This window comes from Cercospora kikuchii (genome assembly GCF_019650295.1).
Source record: "Cercospora kikuchii DNA, contig_00005, whole genome shotgun sequence".
Taxonomy (NCBI): Eukaryota; Fungi; Ascomycota; class Dothideomycetes; order Mycosphaerellales; family Mycosphaerellaceae; genus Cercospora; species Cercospora kikuchii.
The window spans coordinates 2945707-2969508 of record NW_025408586.1 but is presented as its reverse complement, the minus strand read 5'-3'; the positions used below and the strand labels follow the sequence as shown (position 1 = coordinate 2969508).

The 23802-nt window shown below is 51.2% G+C and overlaps 7 protein-coding genes across 7 annotated transcripts; 3 read left to right on the top strand and 4 right to left on the bottom strand.

The window, feature by feature from the left end:
• Positions 1-732: 732 nt before the first annotated feature.
• On the bottom strand, positions 733-2195 carry CKM354_000889500 (uncharacterized protein; the record flags this gene model as incomplete). The annotated part of the gene is made up of 3 exons (XM_044804293.1): positions 733-940; positions 998-1432; positions 1486-2195. 3 exons carry the CDS (start codon positions 2193-2195, stop codon positions 733-735), a joined length of 1353 nt encoding a protein of 450 aa, XP_044660228.1.
• Positions 2196-2796: 601 nt separating this feature from the next.
• CKM354_000889400 (uncharacterized protein) lies at positions 2797-4874 on the bottom strand (the record flags this gene model as incomplete). Its single annotated transcript, XM_044804292.1, has 10 exons — positions 2797-2952; positions 3006-3284; positions 3334-3384; positions 3432-3546; positions 3609-3633; positions 3690-3817; positions 3876-4275; positions 4332-4397; positions 4449-4476; positions 4542-4874. The coding sequence occupies 10 exons, from the start codon at positions 4872-4874 to the stop codon at positions 2797-2799; spliced, it is 1581 nt and encodes a 526-aa protein (XP_044660227.1).
• Positions 4875-5698: 824 nt separating this feature from the next.
• Positions 5699-6981, top strand: CKM354_000889300 (uncharacterized protein; the record flags this gene model as incomplete). The annotated part of the gene is made up of 4 exons (XM_044804291.1): positions 5699-5986; positions 6042-6266; positions 6317-6459; positions 6510-6981. The coding sequence occupies 4 exons, from the start codon at positions 5699-5701 to the stop codon at positions 6979-6981; spliced, it is 1128 nt and encodes a 375-aa protein (XP_044660226.1).
• A 310-nt stretch (positions 6982-7291) lies between these two features.
• Positions 7292-8340, top strand: CKM354_000889200 (uncharacterized protein; the record flags this gene model as incomplete). The annotated part of the gene is made up of 2 exons (XM_044804290.1): positions 7292-7496; positions 7550-8340. The coding sequence occupies 2 exons, from the start codon at positions 7292-7294 to the stop codon at positions 8338-8340; spliced, it is 996 nt and encodes a 331-aa protein (XP_044660225.1).
• A 670-nt stretch (positions 8341-9010) lies between these two features.
• CKM354_000889100 (uncharacterized protein) lies at positions 9011-9820 on the bottom strand (the record flags this gene model as incomplete). Its single annotated transcript, XM_044804289.1, has 1 exon — positions 9011-9820. The coding sequence occupies one exon, from the start codon at positions 9818-9820 to the stop codon at positions 9011-9013; it is 810 nt and encodes a 269-aa protein (XP_044660224.1).
• Positions 9821-10895: 1075 nt separating this feature from the next.
• Positions 10896-12075, top strand: CKM354_000889000 (uncharacterized protein; the record flags this gene model as incomplete). Its single annotated transcript, XM_044804288.1, has 3 exons — positions 10896-11426; positions 11477-11546; positions 11609-12075. The coding sequence occupies 3 exons, from the start codon at positions 10896-10898 to the stop codon at positions 12073-12075; spliced, it is 1068 nt and encodes a 355-aa protein (XP_044660223.1).
• A 1703-nt stretch (positions 12076-13778) lies between these two features.
• On the bottom strand, positions 13779-23489 carry CKM354_000888900 (membrane morphogenesis protein VPS13; the record flags this gene model as incomplete). Its single annotated transcript, XM_044804287.1, has 1 exon — positions 13779-23489. The coding sequence occupies one exon, from the start codon at positions 23487-23489 to the stop codon at positions 13779-13781; it is 9711 nt and encodes a 3236-aa protein (XP_044660222.1).
• Between the last annotated feature and the right edge of the window lie 313 nt (positions 23490-23802).

The following is a 23802-nucleotide window of genomic DNA, read 5'->3' as shown; positions in this document are numbered from 1 at the left end:
TAACGATAAATAATACATTTGGATTATTTCTGCAGAGCTTGACGAGGATAGACCTATTTACGGCATCATTTATCAAGACTGACGTATCTCTCAGCCAAGCAGTAGCGCCGCAGGACAGATAATAGCTAAGATGTTCTCCGGAGATGTCCCTCTGAGATCGCTTTCTCTATATTCAAAAGAAGGTCGCTGCTCGCCAACGTAGCCCTGGGACAAAGGCATGTCCTTGAAGCAATTTTGAGAAAAGAAGCCTGTCCGTCGCCTTTCATCGAGAAGCTGCAAAAAATCACTGCGAATTAGGGCCTTTCTCTGAGACCATAAAGGTTTCCCTACCTCTGTACTTCGCCTTTCCGAAGATGGTGGCGCAGAGATGTTTCTGAGATATGGCGAAATATTCGTAAGATGTATCCAACCTCGGCCAGAACACGCATGTCTCTGCTCTCAAATCCGGCGACGAGGCACGATTATGGTGTGCGGTGATGGGTGAAACACGACTATCATCGTTCATGAGATCTGCATTGACAAAGGAACATGACTGGGCACTGGGTGTGTCTCAAGAAATCAAGGAAGATAAGAACAAGAATAGAAGATTGGCGATACAAAAACAAAAGAACATATAGAAGATACCAGCTCCAATGCCGCTGGCTGCTGAAAAGAAGTCGAAGTCAATGTGGACGATGTTGTCCCAAATGTGAATTTCTTTCTTGTTCTTGACAAGAATTTGTGGCACCCAGCTCAACAGCTGAATGCCTCTGCTATGGTACCGTCTGCGTAGGCATCAATGATAGCCTTGATAGACACGTACAGACCTGCGATGCAGATGAAAGCACCTGCGAGGATGGTCAAGACTGCAGCTAGCGTTCCTGCAGGCTTCCTCTTCCATGCTTGAAAGCCACCTCCGTTTCCGTCGTAGTAGGTGTAGTGGAGCCAGAACATGCCGGCACTGGAGAATGATTAGCAAGTGCGTAAGATTGAAATGTAGGCGAGTTCGTGAACTTACATTCCGTAGGTGAACCAAGCACCGAAAGCAGAAGAAGCGATACCGAGCAAGTAGTTGAAGATCGGTACGCCAACAGCAAGCAGGAATGCGAGTCCGGTGATGAATGTGCAAAGCCCAATCCAGGCTCCCCATCCCACGATCGTGTTGCTGTGTAGGTGGCGCGAGTTGCGGAAGATTCGAACAAAGATGATTTTGCTGGCGGTGTGGACGTAGAGCGATCCGGCAATAAGAAGGTTGGGAATCGCAATTCCGTAGGCGGCTTTCCCCCACTTTGTTGGAAGAGACGAGAAGGAAGGAGACAACACCTCGCTGCCGATGTAACCGTAGGTGACGGCAGCGAAGATCACGTAGTACGTTGTGGCGAAGCTCTGTAGGGTGTAGGCGGCCTTGATGGCATCTCGTGGCTTCTTCATTTCAGACATCAAAGCGAAGAACCTGAGTAACATGTCAGCATGCACTGCAAGCAGAAATGAGGCAGGGCGACTCACATGAAATGACCGCAGTATGCGAATACTGGGTTGGTGATCGAGAAGAACGCAGTGAAGAAATCGCTCGAACGGCCAGCAACCACCACTCTGCCCTCAACAGGATTGGCTCCTGCAGCTCCCATGCCCAAGAAACCAGCAACCACAATGCATAGCACACTTCCCACGGAGATTATACTCAGATAGTCGTAAGTCCTCGGAAGAGCACAAACAAGCGTCGCAACAGCAAAGATTCCAGCAAAGCCCAAGTTGCAGACTCCATTGTTGCTCAAGAAAGACAAAGCAATCTGTCCCGACAGAATCTGTCCTCCGCCCAGCAGAATCGCGAAGCACAAAGTTCCAAACGCGAAAACCTCACGTCCGATAGGTCCAAACATGATCTTTCCCGCATCGCCCATATTGTGCACTTCAGGGTGGCGAAGCTTAAAATTGACCAGCAGGACCGATGTATAAGCTGCAAAGACACCCAAGAAAACAATCAAGATGATACCCGGGACCATGCCGACTGTCGCCAACGAGGATGGGAGCGAAAGCATTCCATTGGAGACGATCTCTGCAACCATCAGAACAGCAACCATTTGCCATGTTAAAGTCTTGTATTTGATATCGTGTCCTTGTTCGTGGCCGAAAACATCGCGGTCGTGGTAATCGTCGTCGATGGGAGAGCCAACGCCAGCATCGTAGCTATTCGACGACAAGCCTTCTTGTTTCATCTTGAAGCCGCCTTCGCCTGCAGGCGATTAAATGCTGCTGTTTTGTTAGACGCGCACTCCTCCTGCTGCGCCTGTCTGACACAGGTCGTCGTCGCAGTAGTTGATAGGGAAGCTTTTCTTTCTGGAAGATCGGAAAATCAACCTAGATTAGAACGTGGCATGGGAGGGGTTGTGGCACGAACTATGAAGGGGGACCTTGCTGGGCTCTTCTACGGCTGAACTTCGTGGACGAACAACTCACGAACGCGGGTGCGCTCGCGCGCGTTGGACGATTGCAGTCCAACAAGGGTCATTTGGCTAGGAGGTACGGAGAAAAGTGGCATCCCTCCCATTCCTGTCCCATGCACATCAACTAAACTCGATTGAGCCAAGATTCCGTCATCCACGAAATCCACAAGGATCGCACTCCCACGTGCGGTCTGCTCCGGCTGTGCTTCGAAGGTCTTAGGCACGACCGATATTTGTCACAATAATTTGGGACAATGTCGCTCCGTGCTTCTCGCGTGGATGAGAGACAAGTTCGGTGGCTGGTGTGATGCTGGTAAAGTTTTTTCTCGTTGCTCCTGTACGAGAGTTCCAGAACCCTCGCTTGTTGTTCTGTTTAATCTAGTTTTCGGACATACTCGACCGGTCCCACGTATCTATGTCGAGCCCAGACGTAATAGAATACGATGCCCCAAATTGCAACTGCTGAGAAGATCAATGAAGACCAGTTCATCGATGCGAGCTCTGGTAACGGAGTTGGTGGGAAGAACGACTATTGTTGTCAGCGTTTGGTTCCAAAGATTTGACATCGAATCGCAAACATACCATCACAAAGATGATGATCAGGAAGCAGATAGCAAGCACGTTGACCAGCAGTCCAAAATGTCCGAGATCGAATCGTGAGGGCAGCATTTCTTGCCTGGACAGACGTCTCCAGATGAAGCAGCCGATGCAGACTGTATACGATGTGACCAGCACTCCGTTCGTGATTGAGACCAAGTTGTTGAATGCGACGGTGCTCCCGATATTTATCAGTGAAAGGAGGCAGGCAATAATCGTTGACATGACCACGGCATTGACGGGGACATCGAGCCTCGAGTCAACCTGATACGAGCATCAGTAGATGCTCTGCCATCGTAGAACAAACACATACCTTAGATAACCATCCAGCAAATGGCGTGCCTTGATCACGAGCAAATGCATACTTCATCGACGTCAGCTATGAATCAGCGCAGGGCGAATGTCACATACCATTTGACGAGACGCGGATGCCATAATAGAGACAGCACTAAAAGCATCCATGAAGATGATGATCCATTGAATGTCAGCCAAGAAATGATAGGTCTGCGAGCGCGATTGTAACTCACTCCGGCCATAGCATTTGTAGCGCCAAGAGACTGCGTTGAGTTGTAGAACATTTGAACGAACGGATATCCGGTCGAAGTGTCGAGTACTGTCGAAACAATTAGCGAGATCACGCTGTGCACTTTCTTCTTTGATATATCTTACGAGAGGCTACATCACCGAGGCAGTAAGCAGTGGTGATAGCAGTGATCAGACCCATGACACCATTGATCGTAGTTGCCCACATCATTGATCGCGGCAACGTATAAGCCGCATCCTTGAGTTCCTCGGACCTGTCATAGTCAGAATTTTGAGCTTCGTCTCTCAAGTGATGCTCTGAAGCGTGCTCACATGTGTACTGATGCATCGGCACCCAAAAGGGGAACAATACAAGCCTGCATTCCGATCAAAGCAGATAGCCCAGTGCTACCCCATCCTGGATCGTGGAATTGTGTCCAAGCAAATTCGGACGTCGATCGCGGAGAAAGAATCCATAGAGGTACCAGCACGCAGAAAATGCCATATATGTGCACAATCAAGATCGTGCCCTCAACCAGGTGAAGCCGCGTTGCCAAGAAGATATTGAAGACGGCGCCGAAGACGAGAACTGCGATGACCAGCATCGTTCCATGCCATCGCTGAGGCTCGTACGTGTCGGGGTAGTTCAATACGAGAAGTGCTTGAATGATCGTGCCTGCCTGAAAGCCGATTGAAGCTTCCAGAGCTTGCCATCCAAGAACACCAAGCCAGCCTGTGGCGTAGATTAGTTGAATCCTTCTCGCTTAGTTGTGTGTTTCCTCAGCTCACCAACGATGTAGCTTAACACCCTCTGATATTTCCTGGGCGAGAATTCACTGACCCAGTGATATTGACCTGACCACAAAATAAGCATTGCGTGTCGAAGGAGCCGCGCTTGGCACTTACCTCCTGTTGTTGGAGCCATGCTGCCCATCTATGTGACAAGAGCAATTGGTCAGCGTTTCCTGCCACGATTCATGATTGCCAGTTCTCAATTACCTCTGCCATAGACAAATACACAAAGGTGAACCCCATCCAGGAGGCAAACCAAGTCCAGATCAAGCCCGCTGCTCCACCATTCGTCAAAGCGATGCTCATACTGCTCAACAACGATTCCCACGAGCACATGAGAATCGCGGAGAAGCCAAACATGGTCACCAGCTTGAAGTTGCGCTGCAACTCTTGACTCTTCCCCATTCTCGCCATATCCCGCAAGTCTTGAGCATTGCCACCACGCGTGGCCCGATATGCTGAGCCATCGATGTCGGCTGGGTCGACTCTGGGAACGACTGTCGACTTGCTACCCAGCGTGGGCTCCCACTCCTGCGGCATGTTGTGCTGGCGTACAAAATGTCGTCGGCAGCCTGGTTGCTCTCGACAATGCGTATGTACCGCGGCCTCTCTGCAAATCCGCCGTGGCACGGATGCGGTAGCACATGGTTAAGGGTCATGGTGGGAGGTGTCAGCGGAGACTAATCTGTACAGTCTCTAGACGATAGTATCTCATTCGTCTTGTGTCATGCCCAAAAACTACTCCGGTAATACGCCGGTGGCAGGGTATAGATTTTTGTCGGCAGCGCTGTGATCACGCCAGCGCGCCATTGCGAATCATCCGCGCAGGCCTGCCCGGACTTCGGAATGCGCGACAACAATGTCGCGTTGACTGCCACATTATCGCTAGAAGCACGGTATACCACCAAATGCGATGTTGGAGAGAAGGTGAAGTCATGAATAAGGATCAGGAGAAGCTCCACAACTCCTCCACCGGAAAAACCCCAGACGCCTTGATTTTGTGCCAAGCGTGCAAGCGAGGCACCCTACACTTCACCTCCTCTGGCACCCGAAGATCGACGCTGTTGACGCACGCTTGCGGCATGCCGGGACGTCCGCTAACAATGGCAGCTCTGCCTACTCGAGGTAAGTCTCCTAGTGCTCGACAGCGGATGTCGCTGCTACGACCGTCCGTTCGCCATAGCCTCCATGGGTGTACGTCCTCAATTTCGGCCTCCTTGTTCTTCTTTGCCACGAGATGCGCGTCGGGTGTCGAGCTCAACAAGTCGAGGCTTGACACTTCTTCACGAAGTCATGCCACAATAGCCCACTCTTTCACTCTCCGCTGGTCCAGAGCGCTACTATGAGCATCTCCAGTCCACAGAATGGCGACACAACATGAGTTCCTCTATCCACCGCTGTCGACCATCACACCTACCGACCGGAGAGGCATCTATTGGATTATTGGCGTCATCTGCGTCTGCCATATTCTCTTGACGCTGTTTCTCCGGCTTATGGTACGATGGCGAAGATTCCAAATCGACGACTATGCTGTGGTCGCGGGCTGCGTCCTCTTCTTGGCGCAGACGGGCGTGGCTTTTGGAGCAGTCGCTCTCCATCTCGGCTCGGCTGATGGCGGGGAGAATGAGTCGCGTGCGTCGACCGCATGGCATGTGAGTTGAATGTTCAGCTATTACCATGAGATTCAGAGCATTGACAGCAGCGCAGCTTTTTCTGGCGAGCGAAGCACTTTACGTGGTAGGTCTTTATGCGGCGAAGCTTGCAGTGCTCTTGGCTGTGCAGAGCTTGCTTGCAAGAGACATGGCAGTGCGCATAGTGTTCCACTGCACTCTAGGCGCAGTGACAGTTCTTGGAATTGCTTCCCTCCTGACCGTCCTCGTCGGATGTGATGGGCACGATCTGCTCACTGGTGGTGGCGACAACTGCAATCGCGTAAGCAAATATCAGGCTACGTGAAGGACGATCTGCTAACATGCTCACAGGAGACAAGATGGATTGCTGTTGCTATCATGGATGCGCTGACCGAATTGTGGGGGTTCGCCTTGTTCTGCTGGGTCGTATGGTCTTTGCAAATGCGATCCTCGTACAAGATTACTGCATCAGCTATGGTCGGCTTGCGGTTGCTGTGAGTACTGCATATGATATGCCTGTGTAGCTCACTGACCATGAATACAGCTGCATCATCTTTGCTGCCATGCATGCCGACCGAGTCGAACAATTTGTGAACAGCAGTCGACCATCCACGATAGTCATCCGACCTTTGACTTGGCAAACATTGGGCCTGACATACTCGCTGTTCTCTGCCATGGCAATCGCACTTCGACCATTTCTCAAGGATTTCCATACAGGTATGGGCATGGATCTGGGTCACGCAGCAGATTATGGCAGTGGGAGCAGGAAAATTACGAAGGAAAGTTTCAAGATGCAGAATATGTCACCAGAAGGTACGAGAGATCAGAAAGGTGGAAATACAGAAGACATAATTGCGGCATCGAGTCCGGCAGAGAGCACGGTATTCACACCAGAAGATCAGAACTATGTTGCGGAGATCTACCACGCGAATCGCAAGGCGAGTAACGGGAGTATGCGCTCCGAGGATCCCATCATTCGAAAGCAGGTTGATTATGATGTGACTTACGAACGATGAATGAATAGAGCGAAACGGCAGGACACAGACAACACAGGCAAAAGCCACAAAGATCTCCTTCCTAATTTGGCCGAAAGCTCCAAAACCTTTCGACCAGGATCAAGTAACTTCAATCCTGCTCACGCTAGGGGTGCAGACCAGTCTATTGGTAAACTTCGGATTTATCAGGTGCGGGGCAAGCAGTGCACAAGTGGAGCTCCATATAGCTTTGGCTAATCTATGTGTAACAACAGCTGACTTGCTTGAATAGTAGATATCGCTGCGACGCGCTTGTGGCTATCGTTGTCTGACTGATAGTGGCGAATCGATCATGTCTTACAATATTCCAGACGAGAACACACCCAAGCCTCCCGGGCAAATCCGGTCTTATCCGCCTCCGACCTCGACAGGCAAAGTCGAATTTACTATACCATCCACTGGAGAGAAAGGAACGACGATATACAGAATATGGGGTCAATTGTCGCCAAGTGCTACGCCACTGATCTGTCTTCATGGCGGTCCTGGGATGCTGCATAGTCAGTTGGGTCTAGACTTGAACTGAGATACCGCGACTAAGGACGACTTGCAGATTATATTCTTCCCATCAGCCTCATCGCCACCGATTATGGCATTCCCGTCATTATGTACGACCAACTCGGCTGTGGCGATAACACCCATCTCCAGCACCACAAAGGCGACACATCGTTCTTCACGTTTGACCTGCACATTGCTGAGCTGGAAAATCTCAAACACCATCTCCAGATCAAGAACTTTTACCTCCTCGGCCAATCCTGTGGCGGAATGGAAGCCATTCAATACGCAGTCGACCACCAACCAGCCGGTCTGCAAAAGCTCATCGTATCAAACTCGCCTGCTGCAATGCCCACATGGTCGAAAGTCTGCAATGGTCTCCGAGCAGCACTTCCAAAGAATGTTCAGGACGCATTGGACAAACATGAGAAAGAAGGCACGACAGATTCCAAGGAGTACGAAGATGCCACGATTGCGTTCTACAAGAGACATTTGTGTCGCGTTGATCCTTTCCCACCGGAGATTGAAGCAAGCCTTGCTGGTGTCGCGGAAGACAACACCGTCTATGCGACCATGAATGGACCTAGTGAGTTCACTGTTGTGGGAACAGTGAAGGATTGGGATTTTACGGAGAAGTTGAAGTTGATCACGAATGAGACTGTGCCAGGGGGCGTACTTTTGATCAACGGATATTTCGATGAGGCGCAGGATGAGGTTGTTTGGCCTTATTTCAACAATATTGCCGCGAGGACTAAGTGGGTTACATTCCCGTTGAGCTCTCACACGCCCTTTTTGGAGGAGACGGAGTCGTACATGAAGCTTCTGGGAGACTTCTTGCAGGCAAAGTAGATGGAATCGATAAACATATCTGCCATTCAAACTTTCACATGCAATGTCCAGCTTAGCTAGGCGGCCTGTCCGATATGGCACGCCATGTCAATTAACCAGGATCAGCAACCCCAGCTTTGGCAGTAAGACATATATCCTTGTTGTTTCTGGGCGACCAGAACGTTGGGTCGCCGCCCTCGCTCTGGTTCTCAGGAGAAAGACTCCAAGAGTCAGCAAACGAGCGTATAATTTGCTTGAGTTCAACGGAGGACCAAGTGCTCATGGGTACGGCGAGTGAATGCTTGATGTGACAATCTTCCTATCGCATATTAGTCGTTGTGTGACTGCTAAGCGATATGATGCGAGATCACTGATCTGCTTCATACTTTGACCTGATGTTCCCAAGCCCAATGTCGGCGATGGACCCACATTCGAGCAGAAAGCTGAGATATGGACGTCCATGGATCGCTTTGTGTGGCTCATGTGCAAGTCCACTTTCCACGACTCGAGCGACAATGCTCTCTCGTGCGAGTGGGACGGATCTGAACGTCGCTCGCAGATATGAATTGTGGCCGTGTTGTCAATAGCGTTGCGATCGACGTAATTCTTGAATCAGGTCTGCAGGCGCTTGTGCATCAACGGCACTTCACAAGTCTCCCCAGGACATCTCGTTGTGTTGAATGCTGTTCAATTACATCGCCAACCATCCCTCGCCATCCACCTTCTCTGCTTCTTCTCTCGCCACAGCGTCTGGATGAAATTCTCTCCAGCCCCAAACGCACCATTCATACGGCACAGGAGCTATCTCGCCCCACAGTTCCTTGGCCTGTTCTCGTCCTTCTTCAACACAGACGAAGCCAGACGCCTGCATTTCTCTCCAGAGGTCTCTCGCATGCTCGATATACGATGATCGCAAGGGGTAACAGAATATCGCCCTTGCGTGTGGAGTACGCGAGAGCCAATGTAATGTTGTAGAAGGGATAAGTTGTGCGTGGGCAGAGGTATATATTGTGTCTGCCGCGAGCAGGATAGAGGTCTTTGTGGCTTCGCAAGAGAGTGTTATCGCATCATTGCCAGGAGGGGAAGAGATGTTCAGAGTCGAAGGAGATGTCCAATCTAGCGTCCCAGCATAGGTCTCCAGAGATGGGTTCAGACTTATGTTATGTGCAATACCTGGCACCACAGGTGAAAGATCCGTGAGTATCGCTGGAAGATTCCAAAGTGCGGACGCAGTCAAGCCTGCCAGCCCGGTTCCGGCGCCCAATTCCAGTACCGGGATATGCTTGGATATGTCATTTATTTTCAGATCCTCCACTTCTGCTCTTATTCTCTTGATGTCCTCGGTCCAGCGATAAAGCACATCTGCCAGTACCACGGCAGCACCCCAAGTTGCCAAGCCGAGGTTTTCTGCTACAATTCCAGGAAGCTCACCAATCTGAACGTCAACCGTGTTTCCCAGGGCATCAGATTTGACTTTGAAGGGCCGAGTATTGGAAGACATCTTGTCGAACGGGTTGCTGTCGAGCTTGTATGTCAATATGTAGTTGCAGGTTTGACGGGAGACTTTTTTGGGTTACGGCGAAGTCTCGGCCGAGAAATTCCCAGTGTTGTTGTCCTCACGGCCTTCTGCCTTCGACCTCTTTCGTCCAAATATGTACATGCATCTTCTTCCCTTGACAGTGGAGATCATTGATCTACATCCAGATCTTCACGTCTGCAAAGTTGCTGAGATATCATCGATGCCCTATCACCAGATCCAGCCCGGCGCGTCATAGCTACTGGGAATCCGACCAAAGACCATGGCCTCGACGCACAGAAGCAGCCGGATCAGCCACGATCCTGCCTCATGATACCAAAGCACTCGAGCAGAAAGGTGTAAACTTGGGCTGATGAGATCTCTTGCCTTCAAGCTCGGAGCCCAAATCGTAGGCAGATTGTTTTGATAATCACAGCAATAGAGTACATGAGCTACATGACAAGCGGTCCGAAGCAGGTTTGAAGGACGCCTGGCCAGTCTTGCAATCGATCTCCTGAGTGGAGGTATCCATTGTCGGCCTTATTGATGATATTAGTTGCCCCTTTGATAAGTGCTGCCTGCTTGATTGCTGATCGATTCTTCGCATCAACATCTAAGCAGAGGTGTCCGCACAATATCAGAACATGGGCCCTGTAAGTTCTTTGCTGATGACCCTCGCAGTCCCTACTCCACGCCAGATTTCAGCAATCTTGCCAGTGGAATAGCGGCCTGTGGAAGCTGCAGTATAGCCATAAGGCACTCCGAAACGAAGCAGAAGTGGACACGCCCATTTGCACAAGAACACGATCGATCATATCAAGTCTACACCCACATGGCGAACTCATGTTGCACAGAACGAAGTTCTGCGGGGCGCTACACATGACTCTGCCTCCGTCTGCGTCTGATGTTGACATATGCACGAGCTATTTGCTACCCGTATCACATGTGCCTCTTTGGACAGTTGTGACCCGTAGCACAAAACAGCACAGCTCCCACCTCGCTTGAAACTCTTGCACCTCTCACCTCCAACAATCAACTGCAATCACCAACAAGCACAAGTATGCGGACCTCGAACTCATTCTTCCATGGGCTTCTGCCTTTGATGCTACTACTACTCTCAATCGTTGCAGCTACCATCTTCTTCACAGCCTCCTCAGCCGAAATCATTGTAGTCCATGGAGCACACCCGAGATCGCATCAATCTGATTCGATCATATCCGCCAATGGCTCCCAAATCTTGGACACTCGAGCACCCGGAAATACCATCGTCGCTCCGGCAAGCGAGGAAGTGTGCGCCAAAGCCTGGAACAAAGGCTACACTCTAATGTGCTGGATGCAAAATCCGCAAATGGCAGGCGCTCAAGCCTTCAGCCCATTCACTAGATTCCAACAACTCGCAGACTGGGGATGGACAGCTCAGGGAGGACAACCGATTCACATTGGGGGGAATTGGGGAACCTACGCCGATCCGGGTCTGATGGCCCTTTTGGGTCACCCCATGTACGGTCAATCCACGGGGCATCAAGCTGTTATCTACCATACACAACCTCGCGGACCCGTCGTTGTTGACGGAAGGCAAATCACTTACCCAGTACGTTGAGCGTGCCAGAACGAGCAAATGGTGAGGCTGACACTCAACAGGCGACAATGGCAAGCTACGACAACGTTTTCATCGCGGACAAAGGCGTCATTATCGCAGCAGGCAATTGGGGTATACTATGAACTCCAGCTTCCAGTGTAGATTCCGCATAGCTGACAGATTCGCCTATTCAGGTCCTGCTTGGAGACTGGCTGTGGGACACCTGCCCGGCTGGAACCACAATACCGATCGTCTTCCAGATCTGCGTCAACTGTCCGACATCTGGTGGCTTCTCTGGGAACAGGTCTGCGCTCAGCAGCGCGTTCGCCCATCCGAGTTACGATACATTGTCAGTAAGGACACCATCAACGACGAAACCAACGCAATCTTTGCGCGTATTCTCCAGATGTACTGGCCGAACGAAGAGGGAATCGCTAGGGGAATAGCACCAAAGTGGCCGGGCAAGAGGATCACGAAGGAAATGGATGGTTTCCCTACGCTGGTTGGAACGCCGAGTGTCTGGGGTGCGGCATACATGCTGATTCAGAGGGCTGGAACGATGGGGAGGAAGGAGATCAAATCGATTACGGTGTGGAACGAGAATCAGGATGTGCAGCGGTTCTATCAACCGAACATCATGATAGAGGTTGGGGACGTATGAATGACTCGATCGACGGTGGATATCGGAGACTTGGCGAGCATTCTCTTTCTGCGGGTGGCATACTGATACCACGGGGGGCACTATTTCCCTTCGCGGGGCATTCGAAGCCCCTATTGTAGTAATAGAATTGATTTATAAAATGTTTTATGACTTTTATCAGCTCACTCATTTAAATACGCGTTCACAGAACATGATTGCTTTGAACATGGTACTTTCTTCCGCTACTGGACTTCTTCCTGCTTATAAATCATAGAATCAAAGCTGACAGGTGACACCATCGAAGACGATTCGTCCGTACTGTGTAGAGAAAGTCTATCGGAGAATTCAATTCGGACTTTCCCCAGCATTTCTTCTTCGTACGTACAAAACTAGCGGACGATTAATCGTAGACATGAGAATATCACCTCCGGCCATTTCATCAGCTACTGGTTTGTCCCTATGGCACGCGCCATTGAGCGCGATCAAGAGTGACTGAGCGCCCCTACAATGTATATCAGATTTGTCAGAGGACGAAAGCATGGTCTCAACATCGTCTCTCCGAACGCCTAATGCTCTCCCTTCACGAGAGCCATGGAGTGCCACCAAAGCCGACTGAGCGGCCCTGCCGTGTAGATCATTTTGTTAGAGACCGAAGCCTAGAATTTCCCTAGACAGAGTCGTGGTCCGTTCAAAGGCGGTCACTCGTCAATCATACAGATCGTAGTCTTACTACCAGTACTTCTCCATACTAGTTTTCTCCTATCACGGAACCCATTGAATGCCACGCCAAGCTACTCTGCGCCTCTACTGTGTAGATCACACTGTCCAGAGACTTCATGCACGACTATGCCCAATAGTTTCTCCGAGTCCGCAGAAACAGAGGATCGTCGCTTATAAAGATCGCAGTCTTGCTACGAAACCATCTCCCTGCCAATATTCTCTTGCTGCGAGACACCTCAGGTACCACTATCCTGCACTTCTCTAAGTCTATACACACATAGTAGTGTAACAATGCTTCGAAAGACAAGTATTGTCTCAACCTACCAAGTCTCGATGACAGTGGAGAAAACCACTGCTCGCTCAAACAGAGACATATTCCTGAAAACTTGGTAGAAAATACAGAAATGGTCGCCTAGCCACCACACGAAGAAACACATCCAAAGTGCAAACCTGCTGTGGCATTTGAATCCGTACTGAGAAGCAGAACCTTTTTCTGAATCAATAGCAGTTTCCCAGTTCCCGCATCTAGCTATAACCATGGAATATGCACCGGAGGCTTATTCGAGACCTGAGGTCTATCGCAAAAGTAAGAACCACGGAATCAAGCTGTCTCCGGGAATGCAAACGTCTATCTGGCTCTCAGCCTGGGAAAGGGGTGCGATGGCGCCGCAGCGAGCTGTGAGAGACTTTTACATCTTGTCAATGCTTAGGAACTATCGTCATCAAGATCATGACCGCCATTGGTCCGCGCTGTGACTCGAGACATGAGTGTCTCCTATTTCATGAGGGGCCATGCCGCCAAAGGTCTCGCATGAATCAGCGAGCACGAGCGCGAGCAAACGGAACTGACACCAGAGAGAACCCCACAGGGACATCAGGTGAATGACTAAAGTATGTGCAAACTACGTCCGCTCCACGAAGCTCTTCAAACCCAACCGATGCAATTTTCATTCTCCGCCTTTCTCATCCCCGATCCCCCAGGTTCTGTCAATCATCCCCCAATCTCACCCCTTCGCATTCCACTTATCATTATACGCATTAACCGCAACCGCCACCTGCCTGTACAACCAATTCCGACTCATCTCATCCGCAATCGGAATAAAAGGCCCATTCGTCCCGCCCTTCAACACAATACTCATACCCGTGCGCTCCTTGGAGATCGTCTGGATATCCTTCAATGGAACCTCCCACTCCGATGTCAACTTCTTCGCGCGGACGAGCATGATGGAATTGTAGGTGATCATGACGAGCATGCTAGCTTCGGATGATGCAGTAGGGCTACGAGGAGACGTAGGAGACATGGCGCCAGAGCGGTCGCCTTGGCTGCCGGAGTTGAGTTCGAGGTGGGCGATGTAGGATTCGTTGAAGTATTTTCCGTTGTCGAGGGTCTTGAGCCAGAATTGGCCGAGGGCTTCGCGTTGGCTGTAGGGGCGGACGATGCCGTCGGTGCCAATGAACCGGGCGAGTCGGACACGGTCGAGCCCTTCTTGATCAAAGACCGTTGTTGTGTTGCGCACACCTTCTGCCATGGAAGAAGCGAGATCGAAACCTCCGATGAGTGCTTTGGTCGGCAGTCCAAGCAGACCTTTACCGACGCCTTTCACGAAACCAGCAGCACCTTCTCGCTCGGCTCCCTGTAATGGCTGCCTGGCAAGACCGCCAATACCACTGGCGAGTGAGCTGGCGAAGGCGTTTCCTCCAGAAGTGATTCCGTATAGCGCATGCTTCGGTCGATTCCTGCTTCTCGACATGCGTCTCGAATCCTGGAATTCCTTGTCCATACTCGCGGCAGCCAAGCCCTTGGAGATGGATCCAGTAAACTTGCTCACGCTGTCGGAGATACCAAACACACTCTTCTTGACAAAGCTACTAGCACCCTTTGCGATACCAACACCCAGGTCTTGTGGACGATCAGTCACAAGCCCTTGGTATGGCTCGTAGAAGATGTCGCCAACACCAGAAGCGATGTTCGTGAACAGGCCTACTGGATTGCCCAGGAAGTCTGCAGATCCAATCACTATGTGGACCTGCCGCAAAGACTCCTGCACATAGTGGCTTTGAATACTGCTGATGAGGGCGCCAGTGCTCAATCTTGCGTTTTCGAGCATGAGCGCATTGTATCGGATTGGTGCGTCGTTGACATTGCCAATACTCATCGTCAGCACATTGACCGCGAACATGAATGGGTTGCTCGAGCTGCTTCCAGTATCCTCGGCATTGATTCTCTCTGTCCGCACGAAGGACAAATCGAATTGCATCGGCTGGAGGTGTAGCAGCTCGAAGTAGATGTCCTGTCCACTCTGCGTCTGCGTTGGCTCCGGCACATCCAGAGTCTCTGGAGCAAGTTGTCCTTCCTTTTCTTCAGTCCAGCTTGCGCCAGGCACCTTGGTGAAGTCGAGAAGAGCAAATATGAAGTCCTCATCGATTTCGATGGTCATCTGTTGCATCAAGAACGTGAAGTACTTGATGTAAAGCACGCCATACGAGTCGTCCTTGACCCTGGTGATGGCTGTCCGGAAGATCGGATGACTCTCCATCTCTTTCCCAGTCTTCGGGACCACAGAAGGATAGAAGATGAGTGGGAAAATACCGCCATACAACTGATTATCAATCTGGATCCATTTGATCGTGAGGCCGACAGTCTGGTACAACTCGGAGTCGGTGTACTTGAGTTCGATGTCTCGCCAAGTGGCATAGACCAGCTCTCGTAGTTGCGAGTTGACCAGCGAGATGCCAATGCCGGCGAATCGTAACGTCGCTCGCATCGTGACGTCTGTGTCCTGTTCCTTGACTTCGAAACCAGTGCTCGTGCTCGCACTGGCGCTGGCAGACTTCTGCTTGTAAAGACTCGTGTTCGGCTTGTAGTTGCTCATGACCAATGTTTGCGTAGGTCCGTCAGCGACGACGTTCAAGTCCACGATCTTTGGTCCTGCCTGGCCCTTTGCCGGAACACGCATTGGTATCAGGTTGCCAATTTCCGCAAGCTTGATATGCCTCTCTTTGCCATTGGCGCTCAATATGAGATTTTGGTTCTTGGTTGAAGGATAGTCCCAAGCGTACGGCATGATGCTTCTGCCAGGAAGTCTGTAGCGGATCGGTTTCCAACCCGACGATCGGTCCTCCTCATCCTCGTCCACATTCGGATTGGCCTGCCAGAAAAGGAATTCCTGGTCCGACTCGTTGCGCATCGAGAATGGCCAGTGCTTGGTTTCCAGACTAAGATGCAAATAGATCGAGGCGTTCTCCATTAAGATCTCAACCCGGACCAATCGCTGACGCTCGCCAGCCTTCGCAAGCTTGACATGTACTGAACCCATGTTTGCAATGTCAAAAGGCGAAGACCAGGAATTATTGACGCCAGGGAAGCACAGACTGAGCTGCTGGCCGGTCGTCTGCTTCAGGAACCTCAATGGATGAAGTTCACCAGCTTGCAGGGTCGTGAAATCGCTCGACCCTGGTTCCCGAATCTGGATCGCCTCGCTCAACTTGTTCTTTACGATGAATCGCGGCAGGATGCTGACAACCTTGGTGAGCTTGTACTTTCCTTCACCTTCAGTGACTGTCAGACCACAGTGCATCTCAGCTCGGCCAGATTCTGCAGGCAGCTTGACGTCCACATTCGCTCCAATGGCATCGAAACTGACAGGCTGGCTCCATGACGAGTCACCGACCTTAAGCACTGCACGATTCTTTCGGTCGTCGGTTGGGAACGAAAACATGAACGGTGTGGCCTTCCTCCCATCTTCCTCGGCGTTGATCAGTGCAGACTGACCAGCCGCCCGACTAGTGGAGCCAAAGTAAGCCTTGCTTCTGATGTCCAACTCCAGTCCTGTCCTGTTAAGCACAACGTAAGGACTGTAAATTGTGATCTTGAAGGCTCCACCACTGTCTGGTACGTTGTAGTAGTGAATCTTCAGTCGCATGTCAATATTGTTGTTGTCTTTCACTGTCAGTGTCTTCTCCCGTTGGAAGTCGTTCTTGTCATTTGTGTTGATGATGGCAAACTCGCTGGCCTTGAAAGGGGTATCTTGCATGTCGATGCTGAGCAGCAACAAATGCGACAATTCAACAACGTGAACCGGCGACACCCCTCCCTTGCGCAAGAAATTGGTCCAGTCCTTCTTGGTATTCTTGTCGTAAATGCGATACTTGAAGTCGAAAGGCAGCAGGTTCTGCACCTCGATTGGCGCAGACAGCTTCAAACGCTGGTAAGGGTACACGGAGGTCAGAGGATTATTCTTGTCGAACACCGACTGCATCTGGAAGTAGAATGGCGGGCTGTTGTCATCAGATTCGCCTCGGCAGGTCAAAGTTCTGATTGGCCGCTTGAGCAAGTCCTTCCAGAACAGTCGTTCATTCGACCAAGTGTACCCAAAGCCTTGATCAGGTCGCACAACCAGAGAATGCATGAATGCAGCACCGACTGGGCTGGGTCTTGACTCGCCGGGCGCAATCTTCTCGATCTTAAGCAGATGTCCCTCTTCAGGCGAGAACACTCCCAATTCGATGGGGATCTGAGTATGGTTCTCGACGAGGAGCGGACTCCGAAGAGTGATGTACTTGACGTTGTCGGGACCAAGCTTGACTTCAACAAGCATACGGTGCTGGATCTTATCCTTTCTTGGCTTAAGGTTGTACAACTCTTCGCCTTCACGATTGACATGAATACGGTCCACGCTGTCGAAACCACTGCCTTCGAGCCGCACGCCGATGACACCAGTCTGGCCTTCTGGACTGAGCGTCTCACGTGTAGTAGATGGATCCTCGAAGCGCCAAGGTTGCTCTTCGCCATCTGCCAGACGAGCTGCCTGGCCTTCATCGTCGCCAGACTGCTCTCCGCTCGCCCAGACATCTACATCAAAGCCAGTCCAGTTGCGGATCTTGTATGGCGCGTCATTGCCACGTGGCTTAGAGAGCACATCCTCGTCGCTGCTCAGAAATTGTGCAGACTTGCTTGCCAGTGCGATTGTGGCGCTCGTGACAGTCAACTCCAACGTCTTTCTTGAATACAGCTCGACCGCTAATTTGTCAGGATTGGTCTCCTTGGCCATGTGGAAGCCAACTTGCCAAGGCTCAATCAAGGGTTCCCATGCCGATTTAGAGAAGTTGTACACGTTGAAGAAAGTGTCAATCTGGGTATCAGCGGTCATATTCGCGGTCCAGTCTTTCACATCGACAGTGAATTTCTTGACGCTCCAATCGAGCATTGGCAGCTCGTGGAGATCGCCAATGAGCACGACACGGATGCCTTCCATCGAAAGCGTCATCTCTTCACGCTTCAGAACAGCTGAGCCCGGACCTGATGCCTGCACGTCGGTCTGCTTGCTGCCCGTCTTCTTGGTGCTGATGCTAGTAGCTCGCATCCTCGACGTCGACGCGGCGGCGTTCTTGGTCGATAGTGCAGCCTTCTTCGACTTCGCAGATTGTTTCTTAACTTGCTGTAATTTCTTTGGTTCCTCGTCCGACATTTTCTTGTCGGGGCTGGTGTTCAGCGCTGAAGCACGATTTACAATCTGCATGGCTAGCATTATGTCGCGCAATGACAAGCGAAGCACGAGGGGCTCGATGTCAACAGCAATGCTGGTGAGAGAGGAGTCGGCGCCTTGGGAGCGCATATCAAGCGACGTCTGTATACTGAAGTCGTCCAGAATCCGCAGTCTCGTTGTCTCAAATTGATCCATGCGACACAGGAACATGCCAATCTTTTCAACTTGTAAAGCCATTGCATGTTGTTGCGACACGAGAACTTGCTTGGTGCCCAGTACGATGGCTTCAGAGTTGCTGATAGCAGGATTCGCGATGAGCATGACTTGTGCGTCAACCATGTTGACACGGTAGGAGATATTCATACCGCCACCTTGCTGTTGGGGAGCGCTGGGCGCTTGTGAGTTCTTTCGTTCGACAAGTTCCTGCGTAGAAATGCTGGCATCATCTGGACTGCCCCCAGATTCAGATTCTTCGCTTTCCTCTTTCACGACCAGTGCGTCATCTTGCTTCAGACCGTTCTGAACAAAGTTGAGCACTGCAAAGATGTAATCCAGGGCAAGTACGATCCTGGGGCTGTCGATCGTGAGCAATGCAATGAGGTTCCTTTCTTCGCCGCCAGAGATGGAGACACTGGCCATGAATTGCTGCTTCACGTCATTGTTGATGAGCGACATGATCTTGCGGAATTTGTTCTTCTCGTGTTGTCGAGTATCTGTGACAGTGAAAGACTGCACCAACAACTCGCTTTCCATTGCGCCGTCACTAATCATGCGAAGTTTGATGCTGGTCTCATTGAGTGAGAACTTGGACAGACTGGCTGCCTCCAAGTCGCCAATGGGTTGATCTGGCGCGCCTTGCACGAGTTCCAGACCGATCGCGCCTATCTTGAAAATGAGATCGAGCTTCGTCCAGGTATCGTCGTCGGTGCCGAGCTCAGGCGACTGCCGTGATGGTTTGTGGCTGACGTCCTCGTCCTTCTCTGACTTCTTCAGACCCACAGGCTGTGCAGCCTGGGCAGGTTGAACCACATTCGACGGAAGCTCTTCCTCGGCCTCCTCCTCGAGGGCCTCGCTGTCTTCCAATGCGAAAGCTTGAGGTATGTTTCGTGACAATTCCATCAAGAACTTCATCTGGCCCTCTGTCAGGCGCAGGTTGATGTTGGACATTGAACCTTCAATCTCCGTGTCTGGTCGATTACGCCCAGCTTTGTGCTCTGTCTGCGTGATGTTCAAGTCAAGGTTCACTTTGTCGATCATCTCAAGCTCTTCAGACTTCGACTCCGCATAGTTGAAGATGGACGTCAATCGGATATTGTGGATGCCAGCCGACAATTTGTTCGCAGTCTCGTTGCCAGCTTCACCATCCAGAGGCACAAATTTGTTGTTGGCATAGATTTCTCCCAGGTAGGCGGTGACCGTGTCTCGCTCAGGACTGTCCGTGATGACCATGCGTGGGAATGACACGATTGGGGTTTTGATCAACACATCAAAGTGCATTTTGCCTGCAGACTCCTGCACCTTTGTAGCCTGATTGGCCGCAGCTTGACGAGCGGCGTTGAATATTGCCTGCATCTTGCCGAACTTGATGCCGAATTCCATAATCTTGCGCAGTGGCTCGGTGAGGAAGTTGATCTTGATAGATCCAGAGCGCAGATACACAGTGTTATCATAGCCAGGATAGTCCTGTGCTTCAGGATTGAATGTCTGATAGCGGAAGTCAAGCAAGTCGTCTCCTTGAATCTCGATAAGCTTGCGTAAAGACGAGTCCTCCGAGACACCTGTATTGATGTCGTCGACCAGGTCCAACGCACCCAGACGAGCTTCAATATCCATGGCGCCGCCCGCGAGGAAGATCTTCGCATCAGCCGATGTCAAACTCAAAGTAGCGAGACGGATCCCGTCATTGTTCAGAATGACCGCAATGCGATTGAGCTTTGCCTTGATTCGGATCTTGTCGCCTTGATCTTTCTTTGCCTCAACTTCATCGTCATCTTCGCTGTCGCTATCCTCAATCTCAGCGGGCTGTTGAGGACTATCACTTGGCGGAGGAACAAAAGTCGTCATGGCAAAGTCGAGAAGCGTGAGGAGTGTTTTGCGCGTCACCATCAGATTGATGGTGGACACTGAGGCGTCAAGGTTTGTCTTGATGCCCTCGTACTTGCTTTGAAACTCGGGATGATTTTTGTTGACCATCTGGAAATGGATAGTGAGCAAGTCCTGCTTCTTCTTCGTGACTAGATCTTCGCTGGAAATGAGATTCTTAAACTCTTCGGTTGGCGCTTCTTCCACGTGGTCTTCGACAACAAGCGAGCTGAGCTTGACGTCTGCAACCATGTCGAATGGACGTTGGTAGAACTCAAGATGGAAGGTCTCGGCGATCAGCTCGACCAACAGTTGATCGTCCTTCTTCCCTTGAGGATCTGCCTTGTACAGTGACGCTTGAAGCTTGTCGACAGTGAACCGGAACTCGAAGTTGCGTTGCTCTGGGTTGGCCTCCATTTGTTTGCGAATAGCCGCACTGCCGCCACGTTCAATGTCGCGTTGCTTGGCCTCTGCGCCTTGCTCAATCTCGTTTGCAAGCTCGTCCCTTGCGACTTGTGTAGATTTGGAGCGAGTCTTATTAGCATCGCTCTTCCTTCGCAGCTTTTTCTCGTTGGCAGCTTCTGGAGAAAGATGTTGCTGTTCGGTGCTAGTGCCCGGCTCGTCCTTGTCAAATTTGGGGATCGCAAAGTCAAGGAGCTTCATCAACGCCTTGTATTTGGCATCTGAGAATTTGGCGTGCAACAGCGGCAGATGTCCGTTGATGCGGAATTTGGTCAAGTCTGAAGCCTTTGGGACGATGCATGTATCGAGTCGGAAGTCCATGTTGATTCTATCGATCAGATGGAAGCTCTGAGACGGCGCATCATGCGCGAGCTGTTTCTTCGTGTCCTCGATGTTGGTGCCCATGAGCACTTGTGTTGCCTCTAGCTGTAGATTGAATTTGTCGTACATTAGTGATTCGAGCTTCTTGAAGTCCTGGTCCGAGTACTGTTGCTTTTGCTTGGTTTGGATGTCATGTAGTGTCTCCTTGTCGATCAAGTCACTGCGGACGCTAATGTGACCTGCATCAACAATTAAGCAGATATTGCTCTTCTCGGTAACGGTGTCTGGCACAATGATAAGAGGCGCTTGCAGATCCAGCTGCACGTCAACTGTTTTGTGCTCCTGGAGGGCAAACTCGAGACCGGCTCTCGTCTGCTGCCGCAGGCCTTCCACTGTAGAGCCTGCAGATTCCATCAAGGCAGATATTGACTCCATGTGCTTTTCGGGAGGTTTGAAGAACTTAGTGACCTGAACAACGAAGTTTGGATTGTACACGACTTCAAGGGCCTTAAGCTTGACTGTGAGTGCTGTATCGGCACGATTGTCGAGCGGATTGTTCTCGAACTGCAGCGCGAAGAATGGATCTGCTTCATCTTCATCGTCGCCCTGATCACTCTTGGCGTCGCTGAAGCTGGCGTCCTCATCATCCTCAATTTCTTTGACTCGCTGACTATCGGGTATTCCAGGGGCGTCCTTGACTGTCAACATTTGCTCGAAGAGGTTGCCCTCTGTTGAGCCATCGTAGAGACGCATCCCGCCGAGACTGAGATCGACGAGCGTTGAGTCGGTCCTTTGAATGAACTCGGTACTGAAATCCTCAAAGAGCAATTTCAGCATGTCTTGCTTCTTCCCATGCGGATCCCGTCGTAGTGTGAAGCTGCCAGTCTTGAGGCTCATGTCGACTTGCATTTTGATCGCCTCTCGGGGCGCATCAACAGCTTGAGCAATACTCTGTTTCTCTTCGAAGTCGATAGCCTGATACAATTCTTTTCTCTGCTCTTCATTCATTTGACTGTCATCCGAGGCTTGGTTCTGCTCCTGACCGCCACCGCTACCCCAGATCCAGGAAGTCCACGTCGACTTTTGGGGCTGTGGCTTCTTCCAGCCTTCCTTTCGCAGCTGATTGCGAGCAAGTGAACGCCAGAAACGGAGGTCTTCGTATGTCAATTTGTGTTCGAGACGATCCAGATCGGAAGTCTCCTCCGGAGTTAGTTTCTCTTCCTTCTTCTTCTTTTTGAAGAGCTCGATATAACGGAGACGATCATCTCGTCGCTCTGCAAAGTATGCCCACGACCAACGCCTGTTCTTGTCGTGTATACGATCGAGCACTGCCTTTCCAGCAAACTGCAACCAGGCGCGAGGATCCTCTTTGGGTGCTTTTGCGGGCTGCAGCTTCCGGTATTCCTGATGCCGGATGAAGTAATGGAATAGATCCACCAGCATGAGTGCATCTCGGTACTGGGTGTCATCCAGCAAGAATCCCAGCTCATTGAACAGAAGACGAGCCTTCATCTTCGGACGATCGTACTTGCCTGTCTTATCCATTTCCAGGCCAGCCCGACCGGATACTGGTTTGAGGATGAACTGGTGATCCTTCACGGCCTCGCTATCGCCGCTCCTTACAATCATTTCGCGAAACTTCTCCATTGTCGCATTGTGGTCGATGTCTTGTTGCTCGCCCGTTCCTGTGCCCAACAGTGTTGCATCGGTGTCCCAGTAGACCGCTAGAGAGCCGAGGGTGGCCAGCTTGTGAGTGGTAGTGCTCGTTCCCGCCACCCATGTGGGCTTCCAATGCTCGTCTGTCGATACCGCACTGAGCTCTTGCAATGTGATACCTGCTGCAAAGGGATGACCTGGGTCTGAGAGGGCATCTTCGTAGCGGATATGCACATTCTTGACCTGAATCTGCACATTGTCCACAATCGTCGTCGTCAGTGCTGCAGTAAAGGACTGCTGCTTCTGTTGCTCCTCTTGAGACATGCCCTCAGTGTTGCGTTCCTTCAGCAGCTCCGCGCTGTCCAACTTCTCCATCTTCACCGCATGTGCTCGTCTTTCCTCCTCTGCTGCATCGTACTCTTGATCCTCCTTGGGCGCGGCCAACAGGAAGACATCTTCGATATTGATGCGTACGGGTTGGCCTCGCAGGTTGGACCAGGGGATTTTCAGGACCAGAGAGCTGATATGCCCTTCCACCACGTTCAGTGGCAAGTGGAACTGGTCGAGGGCTTCCCGCTTCAGTTCCAGGTCTTTGAGCTTGACGTCGCCCGACCATATGCCGACATTCAGCTGTTTGGGGTCGAAGTTCTTAACGTACATGCCCAAGAACCTGTTGAGCAGGTTGGCGACCAGACTTTCCAACACCATGGTGGCGGTTGGTGGCCGTCACCCGGGCCTGGGAAGGTCGTGTCGGAGGGGGAGAAATTATGATAGGTCGGCCGTCATGTGTCGTCGTTGCTCATACGGACATGGAATCGTAGCAGTCGTAGGGTGAAGTCGAGGCGTAGGCGGCAGCGTACAGGCGGGCGAGGTGAATTAGTGGTGATGCAATGCAGACGCTCCTGTGGGCAGGAATGAAAGGGAGCGTGCCGTGGTGGTCGTCGTCGTCGTGACCAAAGGAGCGGAATCCTGCTTGTGACACACACACACGCGCGGAGAAGAAGTTGTCGAGCTGTCGACG